Consider the following 24,647-nt stretch of genomic DNA (forward strand, 5'->3'; position numbering starts at 1 on the left):
GCCAAAATAACGACCTTGAGAAAGAAGGGGCTCTTTCATCTTTAGGCCCTGCCTGGCGTCTTTACTGATGCTTTGGTGCCTCACACCTTTTCTGAGCTCCCAGGGAGCCTAGATGAGAAGTAAGAGGGCAGCAGCAGGAGACAGCCCCTGTGGTCTGGGTGTGGGCTGGTCCTCATTGGTAACGTCCCTGCCGCCATCCTGAGATCAGTAAGGGTAACTGTGCTCGCACATGCTTCTCCCCACTGAAGGCCTACTAGTTATATGGGTGGGAGGTTGTAGGGCTTTGTGGCTCAGTTCTTGTTCATACCTTCCTTATCCTTTTCCTTGTTTTTCTGGCCCTTTATATTTTTATGGTGTCAGCTTGTTTTAGTGGGTAATTTAAAAATTTTCAGGATTTTGGAAAGAGGTGGGTTGGACTATTTGAATGAATGTAAGGTGTTTAAGGAGAAATAATGTTTGACAGAAGCTAAAATCTGATGTGCTCAATCAGAAAGTCTCCCTGCTCTATGGACATGGTGCATAAGACTTCTGCCTTGTAGGAAGTTACACTCACGTGGACAGGGATGTAGAAAACACACCCGGAGATGCTTCCTAGTTTCAGCAATAGCATGTCTTCCCTGCGCCACTCCCCAAACATGGTGATTGCTTTGGGAATGTGTGCTGACTGAAGACAAAGTCAATTCTCCGTGGACTTCTCTTTTTTTCACTTTTTACTATAAACATCAAACACATATAAAAGTAAAGATGGTATTGTTAAAAGCCCCTGCTTACTGTCACTCAGCTTCAGCAATTATCAGCTCCTGCCCAGTCTTGTATTGTATTTCCACCCCTACACACTTCTCCCTCCCAGACTGTTGTGAAGTAAATTCCAAGCTTCATTTCATTTTTTTCATCCATAGGTATTTCAGTATTTATCTTTAAAAGATAAATACAAAGACAAAATAATTTTTAAAACACAATCAAAATACCATTATCACAGCTTAAAAATTAACATCATCAGATATCCAGTCAGCATTCAGATTTCTCTGAATATGTCAAAAATCTTTAGCTTGTTTGATCATAGGGTTCCAAGTAAAATCTGTTTATTGCAGTTGATTGATAAGTTCTTAAATCTCTTTTTAAAAATCTGTAGCTCTCTTTCTTCCCCCTTTATTTTTCCTTATTGCCTATTTGTTGGGGAAAACTGGGTTGTTTTATCTTACGGGTTTTCACAGTCTAGATTTTGCTAACTGCACACCTGCATTGTAATTAAATGATTTCTCTGTCCCCTCAATTTTGTATAAATTGATGGTTACATCTAGAATCTTGATCAAACTTAGGTTTGATTTTTTTTTCTCTCTCATGAATTTTAATTCTACTTCTGCCACTTGCTGGTGTATGACTTTCAGCAGGTGTCTTAAACTTGCAGAGCTTCAGTTTTCTGTTAGTGAACAGTGGATGTCTTAGATGGGTAACGTGCGAATTAGATGAGATAATATATAGCAGGCCTATAGCACAGTGCCTCACATATATCAAGTTTCAGTAACAAGTTCCCATCCCTTCACACTTCTCTCTGTGTGCTACAGAATAATTTTCAAACCATTTTACTTAACGGTTACTCAGTGGTATCTTCAGAGTTGGTCCTTAGTGTAGTACAAGAGCACAAGAGCCTTGCGTGGTTTGGCCTCTTTAGGTTTGCAGTGCTGAATTCATGCTAGAGAGGCTGTGACCAGCAGGGCCCACTCTGGTTTGTTCCAAGCCTGTGATATGGAGGCCCAGATTGCGGGAAGACTCTACCCACATGTGTGTGCACTTGTGGATATTTTAGCTCCACTCTTTTTATGGGTGTATCCTGTGGGTAAGCTTCTTGGAGACCCCAGTGCAGCTGCAGTAATGTTTCTTCTGGTTGTAAAGTTCTGTAGGGACAGAAATGCTATCAGCGCTAAGTGTTTTCAATAAATAACTTCTAAACTGGAGAGAACTGGTCATCCTTAAAATTCACAACAGGAACTACTTCTTAAAATGAATGTTTATTTTTATCAAACTAATTAATTTCCATAGTTTAAAAAATCAGGGACTTCCCTGGCTGTCCAGTGATTAAAACTCTCTGCACTTCCACTGTAGTGGGTGCGGGTTCAATCCCTGGTCGGGGAACTAAGATCCTGCATGCTGTGCAGCGCAGCCAAAAAATTTTTTTAAGTAAATAAAATACAATAGTGGCAAAATGCTCATTTATAATTTTGTAAATGACAGGCTGAAGCCCCCTTCTTCATTCTCTTTTATATGTTTTTTTTTCTGGTATTTACCTCCACATTTATGAACATATTATGCTTGATTCATTTGTTATAGTTTACTCTTTATGATAGATGGAGGTTCTAGATCTAACACACACTCATCTTTTAGATGCATACAGCTCTTTTTAAATCTGTTTTTAGAATTGTCATTATTATGGCTATGGAAATGTTCACTGCTAGGGCAAGTAATGTACTATGATAATGTTTCCTTTTTTTGAATTTTGTATTTTTCATAGAGTTAAAAATCAATTGCCTTGGTTTTTTCATTTGCTTTTTTTTGTTGTTTTGTTTTTTGACTCTGGGTAAATCTTCCCACACCCAGCAACTTGAAAGTTGTTGTTACTCTAGTTTTGCTTATTGTCAAACCTGTCAATTCTCATTTCTTTTTTTTTTCTTTTTTTCAATTAAAGTGTACTTGCTGTACAATATTACATAAGTTACAGATGTACAGTATAGTGATTCACAATTTTTAAAGGTTATACTCCATTTATAGTTATTATAAAATACTGGCTATATTCCCTGTTTTGTACAATATATCCTTTTTATTATTTTATACCTAACAGTTTGTACCTCTTAATTCCCCATCCCTATATTTCCCTTCTCCCCTTCCCTCTCCCCACTGGTAACCACTAGTTCTCTGTATATGTGAGTCTGTTTCTTTTTTGTTATATTCACTAGTTTGTTGTATATTTTAGATTCTACATGTAAGTGATATCATGCAGTATTTGTTTTTCTGTGTCTGACTTATCTCACTTAGCATAATGCCCTCTAAGCCCGTCCATGTTGTTGCATATGGCAACATTTCATTCCTTTTTATGGCTGAGTAGTATTCCATTGTATGTATATTCCACCCCTTCTTTATCCATTCATCTGCTGGTAGATTCCAGTCTGTTCGAATTGTTCTTCACACCTGCTGCATAGCTGTTTTGTTTTTTTTAACATCTTTATTGAGGTATAATTGCTTTACAATGGTGTGTTAGTTTCTGTTTTATAACAGAGTGAGTCAGTTATACATATATATATGTTCCCATATCTCTTCTCCCTTTGTCTCCCTCCCTCCCACTAAAATTTAAACTGTACAGTCTGAAGATGTAGACTTTTTTTTTTCCAATTATACTTCAATAAAGTTCTTTTTAAACTTTCTAATCTCCAGCTTCTCCTAAGAAACTGGAAGCTCTAGCTGCATTGCAGCTGCAGGACTGCGTGGCAGTGGAAGCTGTCTCTTTCCCAAGTCACTTGCTCTCAAGTTTCCCACAGTCCCTCCCCTTTTTTGCCCTTATCCTACTTTATTCACTTACTTGACTGCCTTAGGAATAAGAATTTATGACTATCAGTTGATTTCTTATCTTCTCTTAACAAACAAAGAGATATTAAAATGGTTTTTCCCAGCAGTCTGAAGTAGAAAGCATAGAAAGCTCTTTAACTTTTTCCATGGTACTCTCTGTTACTGGGTCCCAACTAATTTTCCACACCCTTTTCTTAACACTCCCTTCATCAGCCAATATACATGTGAAATTCTGTATTTTATATATACTCTTGTCCACATTCCCAAACAAGCTGTATGTGTTGAGTTTGCTTATTTAGCATGTTTATGAGATCCATGTGTAAACTATTAACAAAGAAAGAAGGAGAGAAAAAGAACAGTCTGCCTTTAAACTCACAGTTAGGGCTTTTCATTTCTACCAAATGGTAATTGGAAGTTATCTTAACTCTCTCCAGGAAGGGCTAATAGAAAGAACAGAACCCTTGACAAAAAATGATTTCTTGCTGTTTGGTACAGGATGTAAGAGGTTTAAAATAAATGACCTCACAGAAAATGAGAGGTTTTAAAAGTTATCATCAACAATTTCATCAGTACAGGCTGGTGTAGCTGTAATGGGCCAGGTGATGCCCAAAATCTTTCTATTGTCTTTAGTCATCAATCTTCAGATGTCAAGCTATTGCTGAATCAAGCTTGTAAATTCCTTACTATATTGGGTCAACCCAAGTTACAGATTATGTCATAATCTTTTTTTTTCTCCTGCAAACTCACCTTAGCTGTGCCAACTTTTTTGTTTGTAATTTTTTTTTTAATTCACTTGCTTCCCAAGATGAAGAATAAATAATAAATATTATGAGGTTACTGAGTTCATAATATTAGTTTCACTTTTTTATAATTTATGCATAGATACAATTAAAATATGAGATAGTTATTGCTTGCATACTTTGAATGCCTGTCTTAAATTTATCCTGAAATATTTTAATATTTGTAATAGTTTCATTATTTACTTACAAATAAAACTTCTCATCCCATACTGGATTCAAGTTTCCAAAAATGGTTTTAGTTCTTCTTTTGTTCTTTCCAACTTGAACTGTAACATATGGGTCACTTGACCCTGTTTTGTCTTTTGCCTGCAAGCCTTGTGCAGAAACCACTGAAATAAACCAAATTCAAACTTTTAATATAAAGATTTCCTCAGAAACAAAAAAAAAGATAATGAAGGAAACATTTTCTATTTCGTTGTCCCCTTGGTTTGCAATGCAACCCCATTGCTTTCATTTTCATGAGCAACAGGACTTAACAAAATGTTTAAGAAAAGCATGAATCACGGAACATTAAAACCTTCCTTTAATGAATATTTGCTTTTGCCTGTAATGAACAGTAGTGGTATACATACATATGCATATTAGCTATATACTCATATATATCACTGCACCATGTATAGAATAATGAGAATGCACCTACAATAAGCAAATTACCCAATGTAGTTCAAAGGTCTGTGATTTAAGATGTATTTATTTATTTATGAATTTACTGTCAGTATTGATCAACAACTCAGTAATAGAAGCTTCTTTATTTTACCTTTTGAATACAATATGAGTAAGTTAAAAGGCGTGGTAAATATCAACATGTAACATACGCAGTTGCTGTTACTTACAAGCAACTTCAGAAGTTCAAGTTATTAGACATCACTAAACTCAGATTGCCAAATCAAGATTCAAATGAATGGGGGATACTGATCCAGGAGTATATAAAACAATATTTGTTTTCTCATTAAGAAAAACTGACTGAAGAGATTACTGGCTACTCTTGTCATTTATCAGTGGCAGGCAGCAACAAAGCTAGTCTCTTGTAAACTGCAGGGTATTGATGAGTATATTACAAAATAGAACTTTCTTCCTCTTGAAGAGCTTCTGATTAGAACAAGACATAGACTGAAATGATTTCAATTATCTAGTACACATTTCAGAAATTTGAAGTACCAATTAGACTTCAATATTGACAAGATTGAAAAATTCTATTTATCTTACCTATAACTATTAATAGCAGTGTTTTCTAAGACATATAAAAATCTCAATATGGAATGAAAATTTTTAAAAAGACTTATTTTTACCTGTAATGGTTATTTTTGCTGACCACTTAGATGTCCCGTCCAGTACACTCTGTTTGGCCGCCTTTGTGTACTGCACAAAATCTTCTTTAGAAATCTGAAACATTTCCTGAATTATTTCAAACACCTCTGGCCTGTTTGTCTCCCTGATCTTCATTCTTTCTTTCATGGCTGTAATAATGGTCTGAGTCTTGTCTTCCGCACCATGCTTAGAACTCTTTTCTGCCGCTCCTATAGTAGAAAAATAGTAGAAAATAGTAGAAAAATCATAGCTGTTATCTTGGGAATTCCCTTTGCCTTTTGACAAAGATTAATTTTCTGTATTAGATCCTGACAACTTTCTGTGTCTTCCTTTACACACTCATGTTATGCTTGACTGATGGTTCCACTGGATTGAAAATTATTTCCCCTCCTAATTCTTCTCAATAATTCTGCCCCAGATGTGAGTACCTCTTTCTTTCAGGCAGTTTGTTGAATGCCTGCCATAGGTCACACATTGGGAATGTCACAGTAAATATAGAGGTTCCCTTCCTTCATGGAGCTTAATGCTAGTGGACAGGGCCATCTTTTTTAACCCACCCCTTGACTTCTGTTCTCTGAGGTGGTCGTTCTCAGGGTATTGACTACCCAGGCTTCCTAGATTTCTCCCTGTGTGTACTTGAATGGTCATCTCTGTCTTCATGTAGGTAACATATCCCTGTCTCTGGACCTGACCTTTCTACCAGGCCCCACAGAGGAGTCTCTGTCTACTTCTCAGCTTTTGCATCATTACATGACCATTATCGTGTTTTTAGGTCATCCCTTAAAAGAAGTTTGGCTGTTGTCAGAGATGGCCCAAAAATCTTACCAGACTGTATCCTTGATTCTCAAAACGAATACTTTGAGTGGGTATTTGATTTGTGAGTGTGAGCAGGCTGGAGGGAAAAGTGCCAGAAACAACAAAAGGAAAATTTTTTAAATTTTTTCTTCATTATCTGTCCTGTGTTCTTCCTGCTAGGTTTTTGGGGTACTTACTTCGTGGTAGTTACTGACTAGACCCTGAGGACACTGACATGCGTAGAATACAAATTAGCTTCTTTCCAAAGAGTTTTCAGCCTGTTTGAGGAGATTAAAGTTTAAAAAAAGGCTAAAGCAATGTGATGAGTATTATAAAATAGAGTGAATAAAGGTGCATGAGGGCACTAGGAAAGAAATGAAGATGTCATTTGAACAAGGTCTTAAAGATGCTTTCACTAGAGGAATAATATGTGAAAGGCTAAAAGGTAAGAAAAAGTAACTGTGATGCCTTTTGGTTGTGTAGGTATGAATTATAACTAGCAGGTCTTGAAAGGAAGGAATTCTGATTCTCTAATTTTATTTGTCTACTGGAACTTTAGTCAGTAGGGTAAGTAGGGAGTTACCTGGTGGTCTAGTGGCTAGGACTCGGCGCTTTCACTGCCGCGGCCCAGGTTCAGTCCCTGAGGGGAACTGAGATCCCACAAGCTGAGAGGCATGACCAGAAAAAAACAAAAGAAGATAAGTAATGAATGTTAATGTAACTATTAAGGTAAGATTTTTGGAGGTGCCTTTAATTTTTAGGCAACATTTTGTTTTAAGGTACAGCTTCCTGACAAGTATGAGTTTGTGTTCATATATATGGATTTTTTTTTCCTGCTAACCAGAAACAGTATTAAATGGGACCAAGGTAATGACCTCAGTTCTTCCAGTCAGGAGCCTCTACGTTTTTTGTTTGTTTGTTTAATATTTATTTATTTGGCTGCACCAGGTCTTAGCTGCGGCATGTGGGATCTTTTAGTTGCAGCATGCAGGATCTAGTTCCCTGACCAGGGATTGAACCCAGGCCCCCTGCATTGGAAGTGTGGAGTCTTAACCACTGGACTGCCAGGGAAGTCCCAGAAGCCTCTGTGTTTTATGACAGTGTAGTGTGGTTGAAAACCCAGTAGACTACCTACCAGTTATGAGCTCTGAGTTCACATTCCAGTAATCAGTTGCTGATAAATGACATCTACCGTTTAATTACCTCATTTTTAAAATGCAGATAATAATAACATCCTGCCTCCTTTCCTGGGTTTTTGCACATAGCCCTGATTCAAGAGTGGGGTTTTACCTGTAGATAAAACTTGGTATAGATTAGTAGTTTTGCAGCTGAGTACAAACATGTGACTTTAAGATTGGTGCCTAAGGATTTGTGGGGAACACCTTGGGTAGTGGGATAGAAAGAAGAAACAGAAAGCAAGGGAGGAGGCACTGCAGCTGTGGAGGACGTTGATCCGGGATATAGAGAGGTAGCAAGATGAATCTTGCTGTTGGCCAGCTCTTGATGGGGTTTCACTGAAATCTGAGGGCAAGGTGACGTCAAAGAGAGGAGCTTTAGTTCCGAGACTGGCCTGACTTCCTATACTAGCTTTAATTAAGGTTTGACTGGGGGCAAGTTCCTTTCTCTAAGCCTTGCTTCCCTCTACTATAAAATAAATAATACCTCCCTCAGAGGATGGTTGTGAGAATTAAATAAGTAAGGACTTGAAAGGGCCACATGTAGTGCTTAGCTTATAGGAGGCGCACACAACGAATGGTAATTCCTTTCTGATTCCCAAACTTAGGAGCTTTGAAAAGGAAGGGAGGTAGGAGGTAGATTAAGATGCAAAGGTGATCCTTAGAAATCATGAATTCTGTCTGGGAAACGCTGAACTGCCAGCATTGCTGGGTGGGGCCTGTGAGACATCCAAGTAAAAGCAATTCATTGGTTGGCTGAATGGACAAAAAAGGTGGGAAATACGAACTGGAGAAGGGGTTTTGAGAGTCGTCAGCATATGGAAGATGACCTTACCAGCCTGGATGAAGTGTACCTAGAGAGACTGTCGGGTAAGAAGAGACCCAAGGCTGCCTTGAGGACTCCGAACGTGGAAAAACTAGGTAGAGCAGCAGGCAGCGAGGAAGGAGGAAGTCAGGAGAGTGGAGCAGGCAGCATTGTTCGTGCTGCTGAGAGATCCAGTGAGATGAGGAGTTAGCCCCGCGTTAGGAAGATTGGCAAGTGGAAAGGTGGGATAGAGGCCAGATTAGAGGGAGTTGGCCGCTTGTGGGAGGCGAGGTGATGGAATGATGTACAGATTGCTCTTTTGATAAATTTGGCTACACAGAAGAGGAAGAAGAAAAGGGCTGGTAGCTGGAAGAGGAAGGAGGTCAGGGAATGAAAGGTTTTCTTTTTTTTAAAGATGGCAGAGACTTGAGCACCTTTAAATGCCTATTGGAAAGATGTAAAAAGGGGGAGAAGCTAAAGGAATGGAAGAAAAGGGATTATCAGTGGCATAAGAATTTTGCATTCCGGTGTTCAGTACAAAGTGGGGATGTGGGTGAAAGCAATGAGAATGTGGGGGAAGTGGAGGAGGGAGTGTTGACCAGGGAAACACCATGTAAGATGCTGCCTGTAAAATATAACTTGTAGCCATTTGTTACGTGATTTAACCTGTGCTTATTTAAGGACAGCTTCAGTAGTTTCTATTTTCTTATGTACCTTTATCAGTAAGCATTTTGGTTCTACCATCATAGCAGTTGTTGAAGGAGAAAATGAAAATAATAAAATGCCACCTGTTTATTTTGCTGCTGCCTTTTCTGGTAAGCCATGTAGGGAAGATAGCTGTGAGTCACAATGAGACTTGGGGATTGCCGATGTTTCATGTACTTTTTCTGTCTCATTTACAGCAGTAACCTTTCCCTTTCTCAATTTTTAGGCCTTTTCTGATGCCATTAAAAAATGGCAGGAGCTATCGCCAGAAACCAGTGGAAAAAGAAAAAAGAGAAAAGAAATGAATCAGTATTCTTACATAGATTTCAAATTTGAACAAGGTAATGGCCAAATGTGAGTGTTGCTGATGGTGTTTACAGAGCCGTCTGCTCCCACACAGCCTGTAAGGGGAGTCGTGGTGTGGCTGCTTAGAAGTGCCCTGTTACAGCAGTCTGAGGAGCGTCACTGACATAACTGCTTTGATGGCACATTGGTGTTTTTAGAAAGTGGCTACGTTTGTCATCTTTCTGTTTAGGATACACCATGACAGGAAAATTGTGTGTAGTGTTAGATTCACATGTGGAAAAGTGTTTGGGGACATTCTTCAGCTTGGGGGAAAAGAGGTCTTGAAGGTTTGACAAGAATTAACCTTATCACTACATAGTAAAAGCTAGACCAGTGATTGATTGCTTACTGCAGAGGAGTCACTTACACACCTGAGAGTGGCTTCTACACAGAAAAAAACCAAACAGCTCTTAAACTGCCACTTAAGCTGTTTATTTAAAATTCTGTTATTCATATTGATGAAGTAACTGCTGAAAGCTCTTTCAGAGAGGCTACTTCAGGTCTAACTCCCCACCCCCCGCCAAGGTCAACTTGCTGAATTTTGCAACAAATTTGATCTTAGTTGCTTGTGTCTAAGAAGAGTCCACTTCAACTTTTCCTGTAGATTATGTCATAAATAAGAATATTTCCCTTTTCTTTTCTCCTATGTGTCTTTCCGTTACATCTGTAATTAATTTCATAACTTGACTTCAGGTGTGACTAAATGAAAAATCCATGAGATAGTTATAGAGTTGGAAAGTATTTGAAATTTTGAACTCTTCAGGATCTAAAAGAAAACGTCCTAGGCTCTGACTTCTAAGTTCACCAAGCTACTCTGTGAAGCAGTGCTCTCCTGACATGACATTCTCACAGATCTGTGGCAGAATGGAAGTGGGGACAGTGTATAGGTGGTTTTTCATTCAGCTGAATTTATCCACAGTTTAGACTAGGCATCCCTAATACATAGTCATTCAGTATTTGTTTCTGACTTTCAGTGGTAGAGAAAAGAAAGTATCACTTCACAAGATGATCTACTCCCTTGTTGGTCAGCTATGTCTTTTAGAAAGTTCTTCCTTTATATCTAGCCAAAAATGTACCTTCCTGGGACTTCCCTGGTGGCGCAGTGGTTAAGAATCTTCTGCCAATGCAGGGGACACGGGTTTGATCCCTGGTCCGGGAAGATCCTGCATGCCACAGAGCTACTAAACCAGTGCGTCACAACTACTGAGCCTGCGCTCTAGAGCCCATGAGCCACAACTGCTGAGCCCACGTGCCACAACTACTGAAGCCCACATACCTAGAGTCCATGCTCCGCAACAAGAGAAGCCACCTCAATGAGAAGTCAACGCACCACAACAAAGAGTAGCCCCCACTCACTGCAGCTAGAGAAAGCCTGCGCGCAGCAATGAAGACCCAACACAGCCATAAATAAATAATTAATTTGAAAAGTAAAGTTGCTCTGAAAAAAATTAAATACTTAGATGTGAATCTAAGAATACATGTACAGGACTTATGATGAAAACTACAAAACACTGAAGAAAGAAATCAAAGAAAATATAAATAAATGGAGAAACGTACTGTGTTCATGGATTGGAAGACTCAGTGAAGATGTAAATCCTCCCCAAATTGGTACCATGCTTAATGTAATTTCTGTCAAAATCCCAGCAAGATTTTTTTGTAGATACAGGCAAGGTATCCTAAAATTATCCTAAAATTTATATGGAAAGGCAGGGTACTAGAATAGCTAAAATGATTTCTTTTTTTTAATAAATTTATTTATTTATTAGTAGTTTTGGCTCGAGGGCTCTAGAGCATAGGCCCAGTAGTGTGGCACACGGGCTTAGTTGCTCCACGGCATGTGGGATCTTTCCAGACCAGGGCTCGAACCCATGTCCCCTGCATTGGCAGGCAGATTCTTAACCATTCTGCCACCAAAGAAGTCCCAGTGATTTTTAAAAAGAAGAATAAAGTGGGAGAAATCAGTCTACTGGATTTCAAGACTTACTACATAGCTACAGTGATTAAGACCAGGTGGTCTTGGGACTTGCCTGGTGGTCCAGTGGTTAAAAATCCACCTTCCAATGCAGGGGACCACGGGTTCAATCCCTGCTCGGGGAACTAAGATCCCACATGCCGCAGGGCAACTAAGTACGAGCGCTGTAATGAAAGATCCTGCATGCCGCAACAAAGATCCTGTGTGCTGCAACTAAGACTCAATGCAGCCAAAAAAAATTAAATTAAATAAATAAATTAAATAAATAAATACTCTTTAAAAAGCAAACCAGGTGGGCTTGGCAGAAGTATAGACAGATAGATGGAACAGAATAGAGAACCAAAAACTGGTTTTCTAAATAATGAAAAAAAATGTTTTAATTTTTAAAAACTAGTAAGAGTGAACAAGAAAAGAGAGGAAAAATAAAGTGTATCAGTGTACAGTAAATATTGATAAAATCAAGAGATTATCAAAAAGCTTTTTTGAGTAAATAGAAAATCTGGATGGAATAGACAGTTTTCTAGAAAATGTACATTACCAAATCAACCAAAGAAATACAAAATCTAAATCAGACCAACTGCAAGATTTGACACTTGTCATTTTGTTAGCTTTTATTCTAAGTGTTATTTATTGTAAATCTAGGTACTGCTCTTTTCTGTCTTTGAAATTTTCAAAATAAAAAAAATTTTGAAACATTCATGAAACACATGTGCATCTACCAGAATGGCTCGAATTAAAAACTGATGTCATCAGGTGCTGAGGACAATGTGGAGTGATTGAAACTCACATACATTGCTGGTGCGGGGAGAGTGTAAATTGGAACAGACACTTTGGAAAACTAGCACTGTTTTCTAAGCTGATCCGGCAATTTTACTCCTTCATGTATTCTCAGCTGAGTTGCAGGCATATGTATAGCAGCCCTGGTCATAATAACCCCAAACTGTAAACCTGCCTGTCCTCAGTAGTGAATGCACAATAAATTGTGGTATATTCATACAGTGCAGTACTGACAGGCTAGGAGGACCTTCCAGTTGGATTATAATAAGCAGGAGTGAGGGAGGGGTGGAGAGGAAGAAAGTCAGGAAGTGTATGGAATGTTAGGGAATGGTAAGGAGCCCAGTTTTCCCAAAGAGAATATGTTATGGGAAAGTCACTAAACGTCCTCTGTAGGACCAGGCCACAGAGGACTGGGATGGCTGCCTGGATTCCTAGCAGAACAGTTGTCTGCATGATTTTGCATTGTCATTTATCTTCTAGGTGACAAAAAAATAGAAAAGAGGATGTTCTTTCTGGAAAATAAGCGGCGACATTGTAGGTCTTATGACCGGTGTGCTCTCCTTCCAGCTGTGCAGCAAGAGCAGGAGTTCTATGAGCAGAAAATCAAAGAGATGGCAGAGGTAGGAAGATGTGCTTGGAATGTGTTTCTGGGATTCTGGTTTGCTGTTAGGGCATAGTATAAAACTGTCTTGTAAGATTTGCCTTTTCTTTCAAGTGGTTCATTTGAATAAACTATAAAACTTTTAAAAGGAAAACAAAATTAGGTTTTGTAATGATACTGACTGAAGTTCACAGTTTCATAAATCAGATTTATGTTAGAGAATTTTAATTGGAACTTAGTAAACACATGTTTCACCTCCTTCACCCCCTAATGGTGGAAATTAGAGGAAATGGAGGAAAAAACACAGAGATTCCATTTAGCTCTTTAATTTTTCCAAATATACTATCAAATGTGCAAGTCAACTGGAATATACATATATTGGTTATTTAATACAAACAGACCTCGGAGATATTGCAGGTTCAGTTCCAGACCACCACAGTAAAGTGAATGTTGCAATAAATGCATAGAAAAGTTATGTTTACACTACACTGTAGTCTAGTAAGTATGCAATAGCATTATGTCTAAAATAATGTCCATGCCTTAATTAAGATATACTTTTATTGCTAAAAAATGCTAACCATCATCTGTGCTTTCAGCGAGTCATAATCTTTTTGCTGGTGAGGGGTCTTGCCTCAGTGTTGGTGGCTGCTGACTGCTCAGAGTGGTGCTTGTTGAAGGCTGGGGTGGCTGTCCAGATTTCTTAAATGTGACAATAATGAAGTTTGCTGAATCGATCGACTCTTGCTTTCATGAATGATTTCTCTGTAGCATGCAGTGCTGTTTGATAACATTTTACCCACAGTAGAACTTCTTTCAAAATTGGAGTCAGTTCCCTCAAATCCTGCTGCTGCTGCCTTATCAACTAAGTTTATGTGATTTTCTAAATCCTTTGTTGTCATTTCAACAATCTTCATACTATATTCACCAGTAGTTTCCATCTCAAGAAACCGCTTTCTTTGCTTATCAATGAAAAGCAACTCCTTGCCCGTTAAGGCTTTATTATGAGATTGCAGCAATTCAGTTCTAATTCTAGGTCTCTTGCTGTTTCTGCCACATCTGCAATTAATTTCTCCATTGAAGTCATCCACACGTATTGGGATCAGCTTCTTCCAAACTCCTGTTAGTGTTGATATTTTGACATCTTCCCATAAATTATGAATATTCCTCTTGGCATGTAGAATGGTGAATCCTTTCCAGAAGTTTTCAATTGACTTTGCCCCAGATCCATCAGAGGCAGCTATGGCACTATGCACTATGGCAGCTATAAGCCTTACAAAATGTATTTCTTAAATAATAAGTCTTGAAAGTCAAAAATTACTCCTTGATCCATGGGCTGCAGAATGAATGTTTTGTTAGCAGGCGTGGAAACATTAATCTCGTTCATCTCCGTTAGAGCTCTTAGGTGACCAGGAGCATTTCAGTGAGCAGTAAAGGAATATTTTGAAAGGAATCTTTTTCTGAGCAGTAGTTCTCAACAACGAGCTTAAAATATTCAGTAAACCATGTTATAAACAGATACGCAGGCTTTGTTATTCCACTTATAGAGCACAGGCAGAGTAGATTTAGCCTACTTCTTAAGGGCCCTAGGATTTTTGGAATGGTAAAAGGAGCACCGGCTTCAGCTTCAAGTCATCAGGTGCATTAACCCCTAACAAGAGTGTCAGCCTGTCCTTTGAAGCCAGGCATTGACTTCTCCTCTCTAGCAGTGAAAGTCCTAGATGGCATCTTCTTTCAATATAAGGCTGTTTTGTCTACATTTGAAAATCTGTTGTTTAGTGTGGCCACCTTTGGTTAATTATCTTAGCTAGATCTTCTGGATCACCTGCTGCAGCTTCTACGTCAGCATCTGCTGCTTCACCTTGCACTTTTATGTTATGGAGATGGCTTCTTTCCTTAAACCTCAGGAATCAACCTCGGCCTGCTTCAGACTTCTGCAGTTTCCTCACCTTTCTCAGCCGTCATAGAATTGAAGAGAGTTAGGGCCTTGCTTTGGATTAGGCTTTGGCTTAAGGAAATATTGTGGCTGGTTTGATCTTCTGTTCAGACCACTGAATCTTTCTCCATATCAGTAGTAAGGCTGTTTCACTTTCTTACCATTGTGTGTTCATTGGGGTAGCACTTTTAATCTCCTTCAAAAATTTTTCCTTTGCATTCACAACTTGGCCAACTGTTTGGTGCAAGAGGCCTAGATTTTGGCCTATCTCGACCTTTTTTTTTTTTTTTTTTTTTGCGGTCCGCGGGCCTCTCCCCGTTGTGGCCTCTCCCGTTGCGGAGCGCAGGCTCAGCAGCCATGGCTCACGGGCCCAGCCACTCTGCAGCATGTGGGATCTTCCCAGACCGGGCCACGAACCCGTGTTCCCTGCATTGGCAGGCGGACTCTCAACCACTGCGCCACCAGGGAAGCCCCTATCTTGACTTTTGACATGTCTTCCTCACTAAGCTTAAATTGTTTCTAGCTTTTGATTTAAAGTGAGATGGGCCACTCTTCCTTTCATTTGAATGCTTAGAGGCCATTGTAGGGTTATTAATTAGCCTAATTTCAGCATTGTTGTGTCTCAAGGAATAGGGAGGCGGGAGAAGAGGGAGAAGGATGGGGAATGGCCAGTCAGTGGAACAGTCCGAACACACATGACATTTTATTGATTAAGTTCACTGTCTTATATGGGTGCAGTTCATGGCACCCCAAAACAGTTGCAGTGGTAACATCAAAGATCACTGATCAAAAAAAAAAGATCACTGATCACCATAACAAATACAGTAATAATAATAATGAAAAAGTTTGAAATACTGCAAGAATTGCCAAAATGTGACCAGAGACATGAAGTAAGCAAATGCTGTTGGAAAAATGGCACTGATAGACTTGCTTGATGCGGGATTACCACAAACCTTCAGTTTGTTTTAAGAAAAAAAAAAAAGGCAGTATCTGCAAAGTGCAATAAAATGAAGTGTGCCTATATGTGTTTTCTAGACCAGCAACTCTCAAATTTGCTCCATGGACCCCTGGGTTTCCCAGGACTCTTTAGGATGTCTGCGACGTCAGATCTCTTATCATGATAAGACGATATTTACCTTTCTCACATTGTTGAATTTGTACTGAGGAACAAAAGTAATGGTGCCTTAGCATGAATCAAGCCAGTGGCACCAAAGTCTACTGGAAATCATTACTTTCTTCACCACCATGCACTCACATTTTAAAAAACAACAAAAAAAGCCCATGTCGTCTAAAAATGTATTTGATGCTTTGATGAAGCAGTTGAAATTATTACTTTATAAAATTTTAACCCTTGAAAACATCTTTTCAATACTCTGTATGACAAAATGGGAAGCACAGTTGTCCCTCCGTATCCACAGGGGGTTGGTTCCAGGACCCCTGCCACAGATACCAGAATCTATAGATGCTCAAGTCCTTTGTATAAAATGGCTTAGTATTTGCATATAACCTACACACATACTCCCGTATACTGTAAATCATTTCCAGAATACTTACAACACTTAATACAATGTAAATGCCCTGTAAATAATTGGCAGCACACTGTAAATTCAAGTTTTTCTTTTTGGAACTTTCTAGAATTTTTTTCCCCCAAATAATTTTGATTCGAGGTTGTTGAATCTGTGGATGCAGAACCTGCATATATGGAGGGCCGAATGTATGCATGAAGTGCTTTTGCTGCATACTGACTATGATGGTTTTCTCAAGGAGAAACATTTGTAATATCGAATTGCAAGCTGTTGAATTAGGCCCTTCTCCCTACCCCCCCTGCAAAAAACCCCACCATTTTTACTTGAAAAAATGACTGATAGAAAAACTATGATTATTCAAAATTAGGTATTTAGCAGGAATTTTCTCAAAAATGAATGAAGTGATTATTTATGTCCAATGATAAAATTCTGTATCTCAAACAGAAATTGGACTTTTGGAAAACTGTCATCTTGATCCATCCGTCATAGTTACTTGTGACTGTATCTGTTACATTAAAATCTGTTAGTGTAGCTTGCAGTTCGAATAGATATTTCACCCATGCATGATTTTATCATAAACAAACACCAGTTCACTGAGTTGTGTAGACCTTCCAGATGTTTGCACATTTCACAGTATAGTATCAAAACACCACATTTGCTAATATCACTGCCAGCCTCATCAGAGAGGTGTTGAGTATTGGCAAGATGGTTGTGGTCATCTTTTTGATGTCCAAATTGTCCCTTCTTTGGCCAGTGGCGTCACCTTCAAGTTAGTTCCTCTGTCCTGGACCTAGTCGTCTTTCTTTGACAGTATCCTTGCTTTCTGGCACACCTGGTGACCCAGGTTCAACTTCTGCTTTTCCTAACCTGGACCTGGAATCAACAACTTTTCCAAGGTGTCATATTTTCTTTTAGTGGAAGTTCATACTAAGATTTTTATTTCAACTTTGGTTTACAGGGTTTTTTTTACTTCTTTCATTTTATGTAAGCATTTCTTTTCTCTTAGGCTGAAAATCTTGGCTCTTAATTACATTACCATAATGGCTTATTTCCTTTATCCTATGTTGTATACTTAGTAGATCCCAAATAACAACCCAGTATTATTACCAATAATATTGCTAAATACGGTCTAGGATTTATTTATAACTTAGATTAGGAATTTGAAATTAAAATATTATAAAGTTACTTGAAATAAGTGTGTGGTTATGCCATTAACTTGGTAAGCAAAGAAGTTTATTTGTTTCTGTTTATTTTTAAGTTTTAAGGAATTGGTTTTTAATTTAATTTCTTTTTCATTTAATTCTGTTGTTCAGTTATGTAAAGTATTTTTAAAGTCAAAACTATAAAACAAGGAACATTCAGAGAGATCTAGCCTCTGTCCTGTCTGTCCTCCCCATGTCCTCTAACTCCCTCTATACATAAACCATTATTAATAGTTTTTGGGTTGTCTTTTCTTATTTTATGTAAAAGCATATATGTGTGTGTGTGTGTATATATATATATATATATATTTTAACATTTCTTTCTTATTAAAAGGTACACACTCTTCTACCCTTGCGTTTTTTACTTAACTGTGCTTCTTGGCAATGACTCCACAGCAATCCATGGAGATTTTTCTCTTTCCTTTTTAAAACTGCCTAGTGTCCCATTGTCTGCAGTACCAGAGTTGATTCAGTTATTCCCCTATTGAGGGACATTCAGGGTTGTTTCCAGTTTTTTGCTATTATAAATAGTGCCATGATAAATAACTTTGTGCATACATCATTTCATATTTCAGGGTAACTTTGGAATAGATTCCTACAAATGCGATTGATGAATTGGAGTGTAAATACTTACGTAACTGTTATATGGTGCCAAATTCCCCTCCATAGTGGTTGTACTGTTTTGCATTCCCACCAGTAATGTACAAGAGTGCCTGTTTCCCGCTAACCTCACCAACAAAGTATGTTGTCAAGCTTGGTTTTTACCCATTCAGTTTTTTTTTGTTTGCTTATGCTATTCTGTACTCTTCATAAATGTTTTATGTCAGTCTTTTATTCCTTCTATATTTTGAGTCAGATTTAAGGAAGTTTTCCCCATATATTCTAGTACTTATATGGTTTTCTTTTTCATGTGTATTTTAAATTTACTCTCAGGTAACTTTTTAAACTACTAAACTATGTAACTGAAGAGATGAGTATTAATAATAGGGTTTTTTTATGTTTATGAAAGTAAATGCTAAATGGTTTGTGGCATCTTGATTAAATTTGCATCTGCGTGTATGGTTTTTTGTTCCTCAGCATGAAGACTTTTTGCTTGCCCTGCAGATGAATGAAGAACAGTATCAAAAGGTAGTTAAAATCTCACCTAATCAATGTATTCTGGGTATTTTCATTAGCTGTTTTCTCTTCTCACATTTCCTGAGCATTTTGATGACAAATTGGTTCCCGTATAACCTTTGCTGTTGATCTGCTGAGTTTGAGCTTCAGCTAAGTTACAGTCAGGTACTTTAACCATTATAGTCACTCTTGCTTCCAAATTGGATCAGATTTGGAGGGAAGATAATATTGTTAGAGTCGTGCCTCTTAAAAAACGTTGCCTGGAATCCATTGGTTAGACTCTTAGAGCAAAATTTAGAATTCACGTATCATTTATAGAGTTAGAAGGAAGAGATGTGTCTAACCTCAGGACCAGATGGCTTTTGTATGATGTCAGCCATCCTCACGTAGTGGCCTTTTCTAACATGGTAGAAATGGACTAGTGACTGGATCAGTCACTGCCCTTAATAAAAAGCGTAAGTTTTCTGGTACTCGCAGTACTTGAGATGCTGCTTTATATAGCTTCAGTAGTCACTTAAGATAAAGCTTGGGCTGAGTCGTGACCCCATCGCACTCTTGTCTTATAATAAGGAGCAAAATCCAACATTTTTTTAAAATTTATTTTATTTATTTATGTTTGGCTGCGTTGGGTCTTCGTTGCTGCGTGTAGGCTTTCTCTACTTGTAGCGAGCGGGGGCTGCTCTTCGTCGCAGTGCATGAGCTTCTCATCGTGGTGGCTTCTCTTGTTGCAAAGCACAGGCTCTAGGCGTGCGGGCTTCAGTAGTTGTGGCGCACAGGCTCAGTAATTGTGGCTCACAGGCTCAGAGCGCAGGCCCAGTAGTTGTGGTGCACGGGGTTAGTTGCTCCGCAGCATGTGGGATCTTCCAAGACCAGGGCTCGAACCCGTGTCCCCTGCATTAGCAGGTGGATTCTTAACCACTGCACCACCAGGGAAGCCCAAAACTTTTAAAATAATATCCCTCGTGCCACTTGTCCCTGACTGTTATGTTAACATCTGATTATAGGTGTTACAGTTCTGCTGGTACCATGAAATTCATGAATCTGATAACTTTTTACAAAGGATGATACCAAAGAATACCCCCCAAAAAACATGAAAATCTCACTGTCTTTAGCTATGTATTAATATTTGTACTAGCATCTTAAGCTAGGTTTATACAGCAAAAACAGCTTGGGCTTCCCTGGTGACGCAGTGGTTGAGAGTCCGCCTGCCAATGCAGGGGACACGGGGTCCTGCCCCGGGAAGGTCCTACATGCAACTAAGTCCGTGCTCCACAACTACTGAGTCCATGTGCCACAACTACTGAAGCCCGAGCGCCTAGACCCCGTACTCCACAACAAGAGAAGCCACTGCAATGAGAAGCCTCCCTGGTGGTCCAGTGGTTAAGACTCCAGGCTTCCACTGCAGGGGGCACGGATTCAATCTCTGGTCGGGGAACTAAGATTGTAGGGAATTTCATGTGTGTTTCTGGTGGCTTTCAGGATGGCCAGTTGATTGAGTGCCGCTGCTGCTACGGGGAATTTCCATTTGAGGAACTGACGCAGTGTGCAGATGCTCACTTGTTCTGCAAAGAGTGTCTCATCAGATATGCCCAGGAGGCAGTCTTTGGATCTGGAAAGGTAAGAACCGTACAGTGTGTCCATACATAGGAAATATTCACAGAGTTTGAGGACATCACATTTATAGACAAGTGTAAATGCGTCATGGAAGTGCCTTTTCTGAGGTGATGTGGAACTCTGCTAAGACATGCTAATGTGTGTGATTCCTAGACAGCCTTTGATTTGTGTGATTATGTTGGTTTGAAGCACAGCAGATTTTTTTTCAGGGAATGGTATAATTCTTCCATGGTCTCATGCCCAGCTCACCGGAGCACCAACTTTTTCAGTCATCTTCTGTTTGAAATTAAAATGAAGGATGGGGCTTCCCTGGTGGCGCAGTGGTTGAGAATCTGCCTGCTAATGCAGGGGACACGGGTTCGAGCCCTGGTCTGGGAAGATCCCACATGCCGCGGAGCAACTGGGCCCGTGAGCCACAACTACTGAGCCTGCGCGTCTGGAGCCTGTGCTCCGCAACAAGAGAGGCCCCAACAGTGAGAGGCCCGCGCACCGTGATGAAGAGCGGCGCCCGCTTGCCACAACTGGAGAAAGCCCTCGCACAGAAACGAAGACCCAACACAGCCCAAAATTAAAAAACAAAGTAATTAAAAAAAAAAATGAAGGATGAACTCAAAAAGAGAATCTTGCAGGCTGTTTGAACATATGAGCCTGCAAATTAGTATTTTTTAACAAAATTTTTAAAACATTTTATATAGTTGTATTAAAATGAATATTTTTTAATTAATGTATTTATTATTTTTGGCTGTGTTGGGTCTTTGTTCCTGTGCGAGGGCTTTCTCCAGTTGTGGTGAGCGGGGTCCTCTCCTCATCGCGGTACGCAGGCCTCTCACTGTCGCAGCCTCTCATTGCGGAGCATAGACTCCAGACACACAGGCTCAGTAGTTGTGGCTCACAGGCCCCCCAGTTGCTCCGCGGCATGTGGGATCCTCCCAGACCAGGGCTCGAACCCATGTCCCCTGCATTGGCAGGCAGACTCTCAACCATTGCGCCACCAGGGAAGACCCATAAAATGAATAATATTTTATACAAGATTATATTTCTCTGTCCAAATTCAGTTTGTCTTGACACCAACATACAATATGGAAAGGCGTTTTTTGTCTTAATGAACACTTAAAAACCAAAATTGCTTTTCATAAATGCCCCACCAGTAATCAAACCACTTGACATCAATTATTCTAAAATCAGTTGTAATTTAGTCAAGGACTGAATAGCAGGGGTTTTTTTTTTGTTTTTTGTTTATAAATGTATTTATTTATTTATTTTTGGCTGCATTGGGTCTTTGTTGCTGCGGCGGGCTTTCTCTAGTTTCAGCGAGTGGGAGCTACTCTTCGTTGCAGTGCGCAGGCTTCTCATTGTGGTGGCTTCTCTTGTTGCAGAGCACGGGCTGTAGGCGTGCGGGCTTCAGTAGTTGTGGCACGTGGGCTCAGTAGTTGTGGCTCGCAGGCTCTAGTGCACTGGCTCAGTAGTTGTGGTGCACGGGCTTAGTTGTTCCGCGGCATGTGGAATCTTCCCAGACCAGGGCTCAAACCCGTGTCCCCTGCATTGGCAGGCGGATTCTTAACCACTGCGCCACCAGGAAAGTCCCCTGAGTAGCAGTTATTGGGCAGAGTAGTTGTGATTAGCAGAATATAGGCACAGTTTAAAGATACTGTAAGTTCGGTTCCAGGCCACTGCAGTAAAACAAATATCACAATAAAAAGTCACACAACTCTTTGATTTCCCAGTGCATGGAAAAGTTATGTTTACACTATACTGTAGCCTATTAAGTGTGCAATAGCATTTTGACAATCCCCTTCCCTCCTACCACTCATCTCTGCCTTCCAAGAGGTTCGGAACTCCAGCTTTTCCACGGAGTGTAGAGGGAATCAACTTGCTTATCATGAGTATCTGCTTTTCAGACACTGAACTGTGACTTTCCTCCTCTAAGTGATTTATCTTTCCTCATCTACTTCCCATCTTCATATATTGTGGTTTAGGCTGATAGACATCCTCTGGTAGAATCAGAGATGGACTTGGTGTTTTTGTTTCATGGTTTTCTTGTTTTGAGTGTGGTTTCTCAGAGAAGCGGGGACAGAAGAGGGGACCTTTACCATCTCAGAGTCTGTGTTCCAAACCACGATTTATTTGCTTCCCATTGAAAGATGCATTTAACCACTGAGGTTTTTTTGTTTCTCTGAAAACTTGGTTAAATTTTTTTTTTCCCTTTGCCTCCTGACCGTATCATTCTAGTCAGAGCTCAGCTGCATGGAAGGCAGCTGCACATGTTCATTCCCAACCAGTGAACTGGAGAAGGTGCTTCCCCAGACCATCCTGTATAAATACTATGAGCGAAAAGCAGAAGAAGAAGTTGCTGCAGCCTATGCTGATGAGCTCGTCAGGTGAGTCCGCAGAGTCAGAGTCACTTGTCGACTCATTCCCTGTTAGGAAGGCTGCCTGGGCCCTTTCATTGGTGATGAAAATTCTGGAACAGAGCTCTATCTCCAGGTTTTCTGGCATTTCTTGCTTTTAAAAAAGAGAATAATTGTATTCATAGAAAAATTTGCAGTTCGTATTTTTACCTACATTCCTTGGCACCTCTTAGTCATCTGGCTTATAGGTACAGTCCTTGTGCGTTGGTTAGAGGAAGGATAACGTGTGTGAGGAGTTCTCAGAGAGGTATGTTAAATATTGAGTGGTTTGCACTGAGGCAGAACCCAGAATGGCACCTGCATTTCCTGGTGAGAGCCAGCACAAAGCAGAGCCTCAGTCCATGTTTTAATGAAAAGTTAAGGAGCAAAAGGAGGTGTGGCTGTCCAGCTGAAAACTCCATCTTAGTATGAATAATCACATGGAGCAAATCAGGCTTTAATATTCTGAATAATATTCCTTCTGCTGTCTTGATTCTAGGTGCCCCTCCTGCAGCTTTCCTGCTCTGTTGGACAGTGATGTGAAGAGGTTCAGTTGTCCCAATCCTCGCTGCCGAAAGGTAGGGAGGCAAATATTTTTTCTAGATTCATATTTGAACTACGGTATTATGGACTGCCTTTGTGGCACAGATATGTGCTGGTTGTCTGCATGCTGACCCATGAGGAGGATTTGAGTGCTCTCCTTTTCATGAAAGCAAATGAAGATTGGTTCTTTGTGAATGGCGGTTGACTTCGTTGCAGAGATGGGGGCCACTTACGGATTTTTAATCACATAGCTCTGGATCCCTGTTTTATGCCATCTGCCTAAAGGGCAGATACTGCAGTGTAAAATGTGAAGGGTTCTGTGTTTATTCCACTGTGCCAGTATTTTTCTTGCTTGCTCTTTCACCACCCTCTTGTGCTCAAATACTTCTTTTCTGTGTGTGCACATGAGCGTGCACACACTTCCTGCCACTTGAAAAGTCCAAGTGGTATTTCTTTGATTAAAGAATTGGGCGTCATGGTGGCATCTCTGTCACATGCGGTAGATGATTCACTCAGCTGTTCACATAAGGACTGATTGCGTCAGGTGAGACCAAAGCTGTCTAGTTGCCTTACTGCTGAAAATCTCTTCCCTTTAGACTCCTATTCCGTGTGAACTAAGAATGTCTTGAAATTTGTCAACCATTTATAAGCCACTTAAGAGTTTTTAAGGAACATAATATTGGCATCCACATAGACAAGTATGTTTTAAGCCATTTTCCTAAAATAGAATGATCAGAGTTGAATATTACAATATCTCTGCCTTTTGGGGAGTGAAGAAATGAAAGTAGATATTGGAAAAGGAAGAAGAAACTACACTGATAGACTAAATAAAACCTTACTCATTTTGTTTTCAGCATTAACATTTCTGTGTAAAATCTGGACATTTTCTTACAACTGATGTATCCATTAGTAATTTGTCCCCACCACAGGCTGTTGCTGTAACAAATGTTTCAGTAGTCTCTGGAATCTTGGAACTAAGAAAGCAGACTCACTGACTGTCCTGTGTGCTTCCAGTGTGTTCAGCTCTAGAGTGCCTGGGAAGGCAGTGCCTGAACTAAGATACAGAGAGCAAGGGAGGTAGCCAAGGGAAGAAAAGGGTGGGAGTAAAGTGAAAGTGAAGATGTGGAATGTTGTAGGTCCAAGGAGCAACAGTATCCTGGACACTGACGTGCTGGGAGTGTGAAGAGAAAGGCTTACGTGCTGGGAGGGGCCAGAGCCATGCAGGCCTTCAGCACCATTCTGAGGCAGGAGGATGGGAGAGTGAAAAAGCAGGGAGATCTGTTTGGCTGTTGAGTAATCAAGGTGAGAGATGCACATCACTGTCACCCCCCTCTGGAGTCTCCAGGAGTTGCTAGTTTGAGCTAGGAATTATATTTCCTGGTATGATTCCAGATTAGACCTTGCCAATGAAAGTGCTCATATATGATTTGGAATGCCAGAGACAGTTACAGGAATGTATCAGCGTACTTATGCGTCTAAAACAGC

At 39.8% G+C, this 24,647-nt stretch overlaps 1 protein-coding gene across 2 annotated transcripts in view; it reads left to right on the forward strand.

The window, feature by feature from the left end:
* RNF216 (ring finger protein 216) overlaps nucleotides 1-24,647 on the forward strand; it is a 154,966-nt gene that overhangs the window by 34,649 nt on the left and 95,670 nt on the right. For both annotated transcript variants that reach the window (XM_007447076.1, XM_007447077.1), the window contains exons 7-12: nucleotides 9,373-9,487; nucleotides 12,721-12,860; nucleotides 18,580-18,630; nucleotides 20,098-20,235; nucleotides 22,462-22,610; nucleotides 23,119-23,197. In XM_007447076.1, coding sequence (XP_007447138.1) covers nucleotides 9,373-9,487; nucleotides 12,721-12,860; nucleotides 18,580-18,630; nucleotides 20,098-20,235; nucleotides 22,462-22,610; nucleotides 23,119-23,197 — 672 coding nt within the window. The remainder of the gene's footprint in view (nucleotides 1-9,372; nucleotides 9,488-12,720; nucleotides 12,861-18,579; nucleotides 18,631-20,097; nucleotides 20,236-22,461; nucleotides 22,611-23,118; nucleotides 23,198-24,647) is intronic.

The sequence above is a fragment of the Lipotes vexillifer genome, unplaced genomic scaffold (genome assembly GCF_000442215.2).
Source record: "Lipotes vexillifer unplaced genomic scaffold, Lipotes_vexillifer_v1.1 scaffold625, whole genome shotgun sequence".
NCBI classification, from domain to species: domain Eukaryota; kingdom Metazoa; phylum Chordata; class Mammalia; order Artiodactyla; family Lipotidae; genus Lipotes; species Lipotes vexillifer.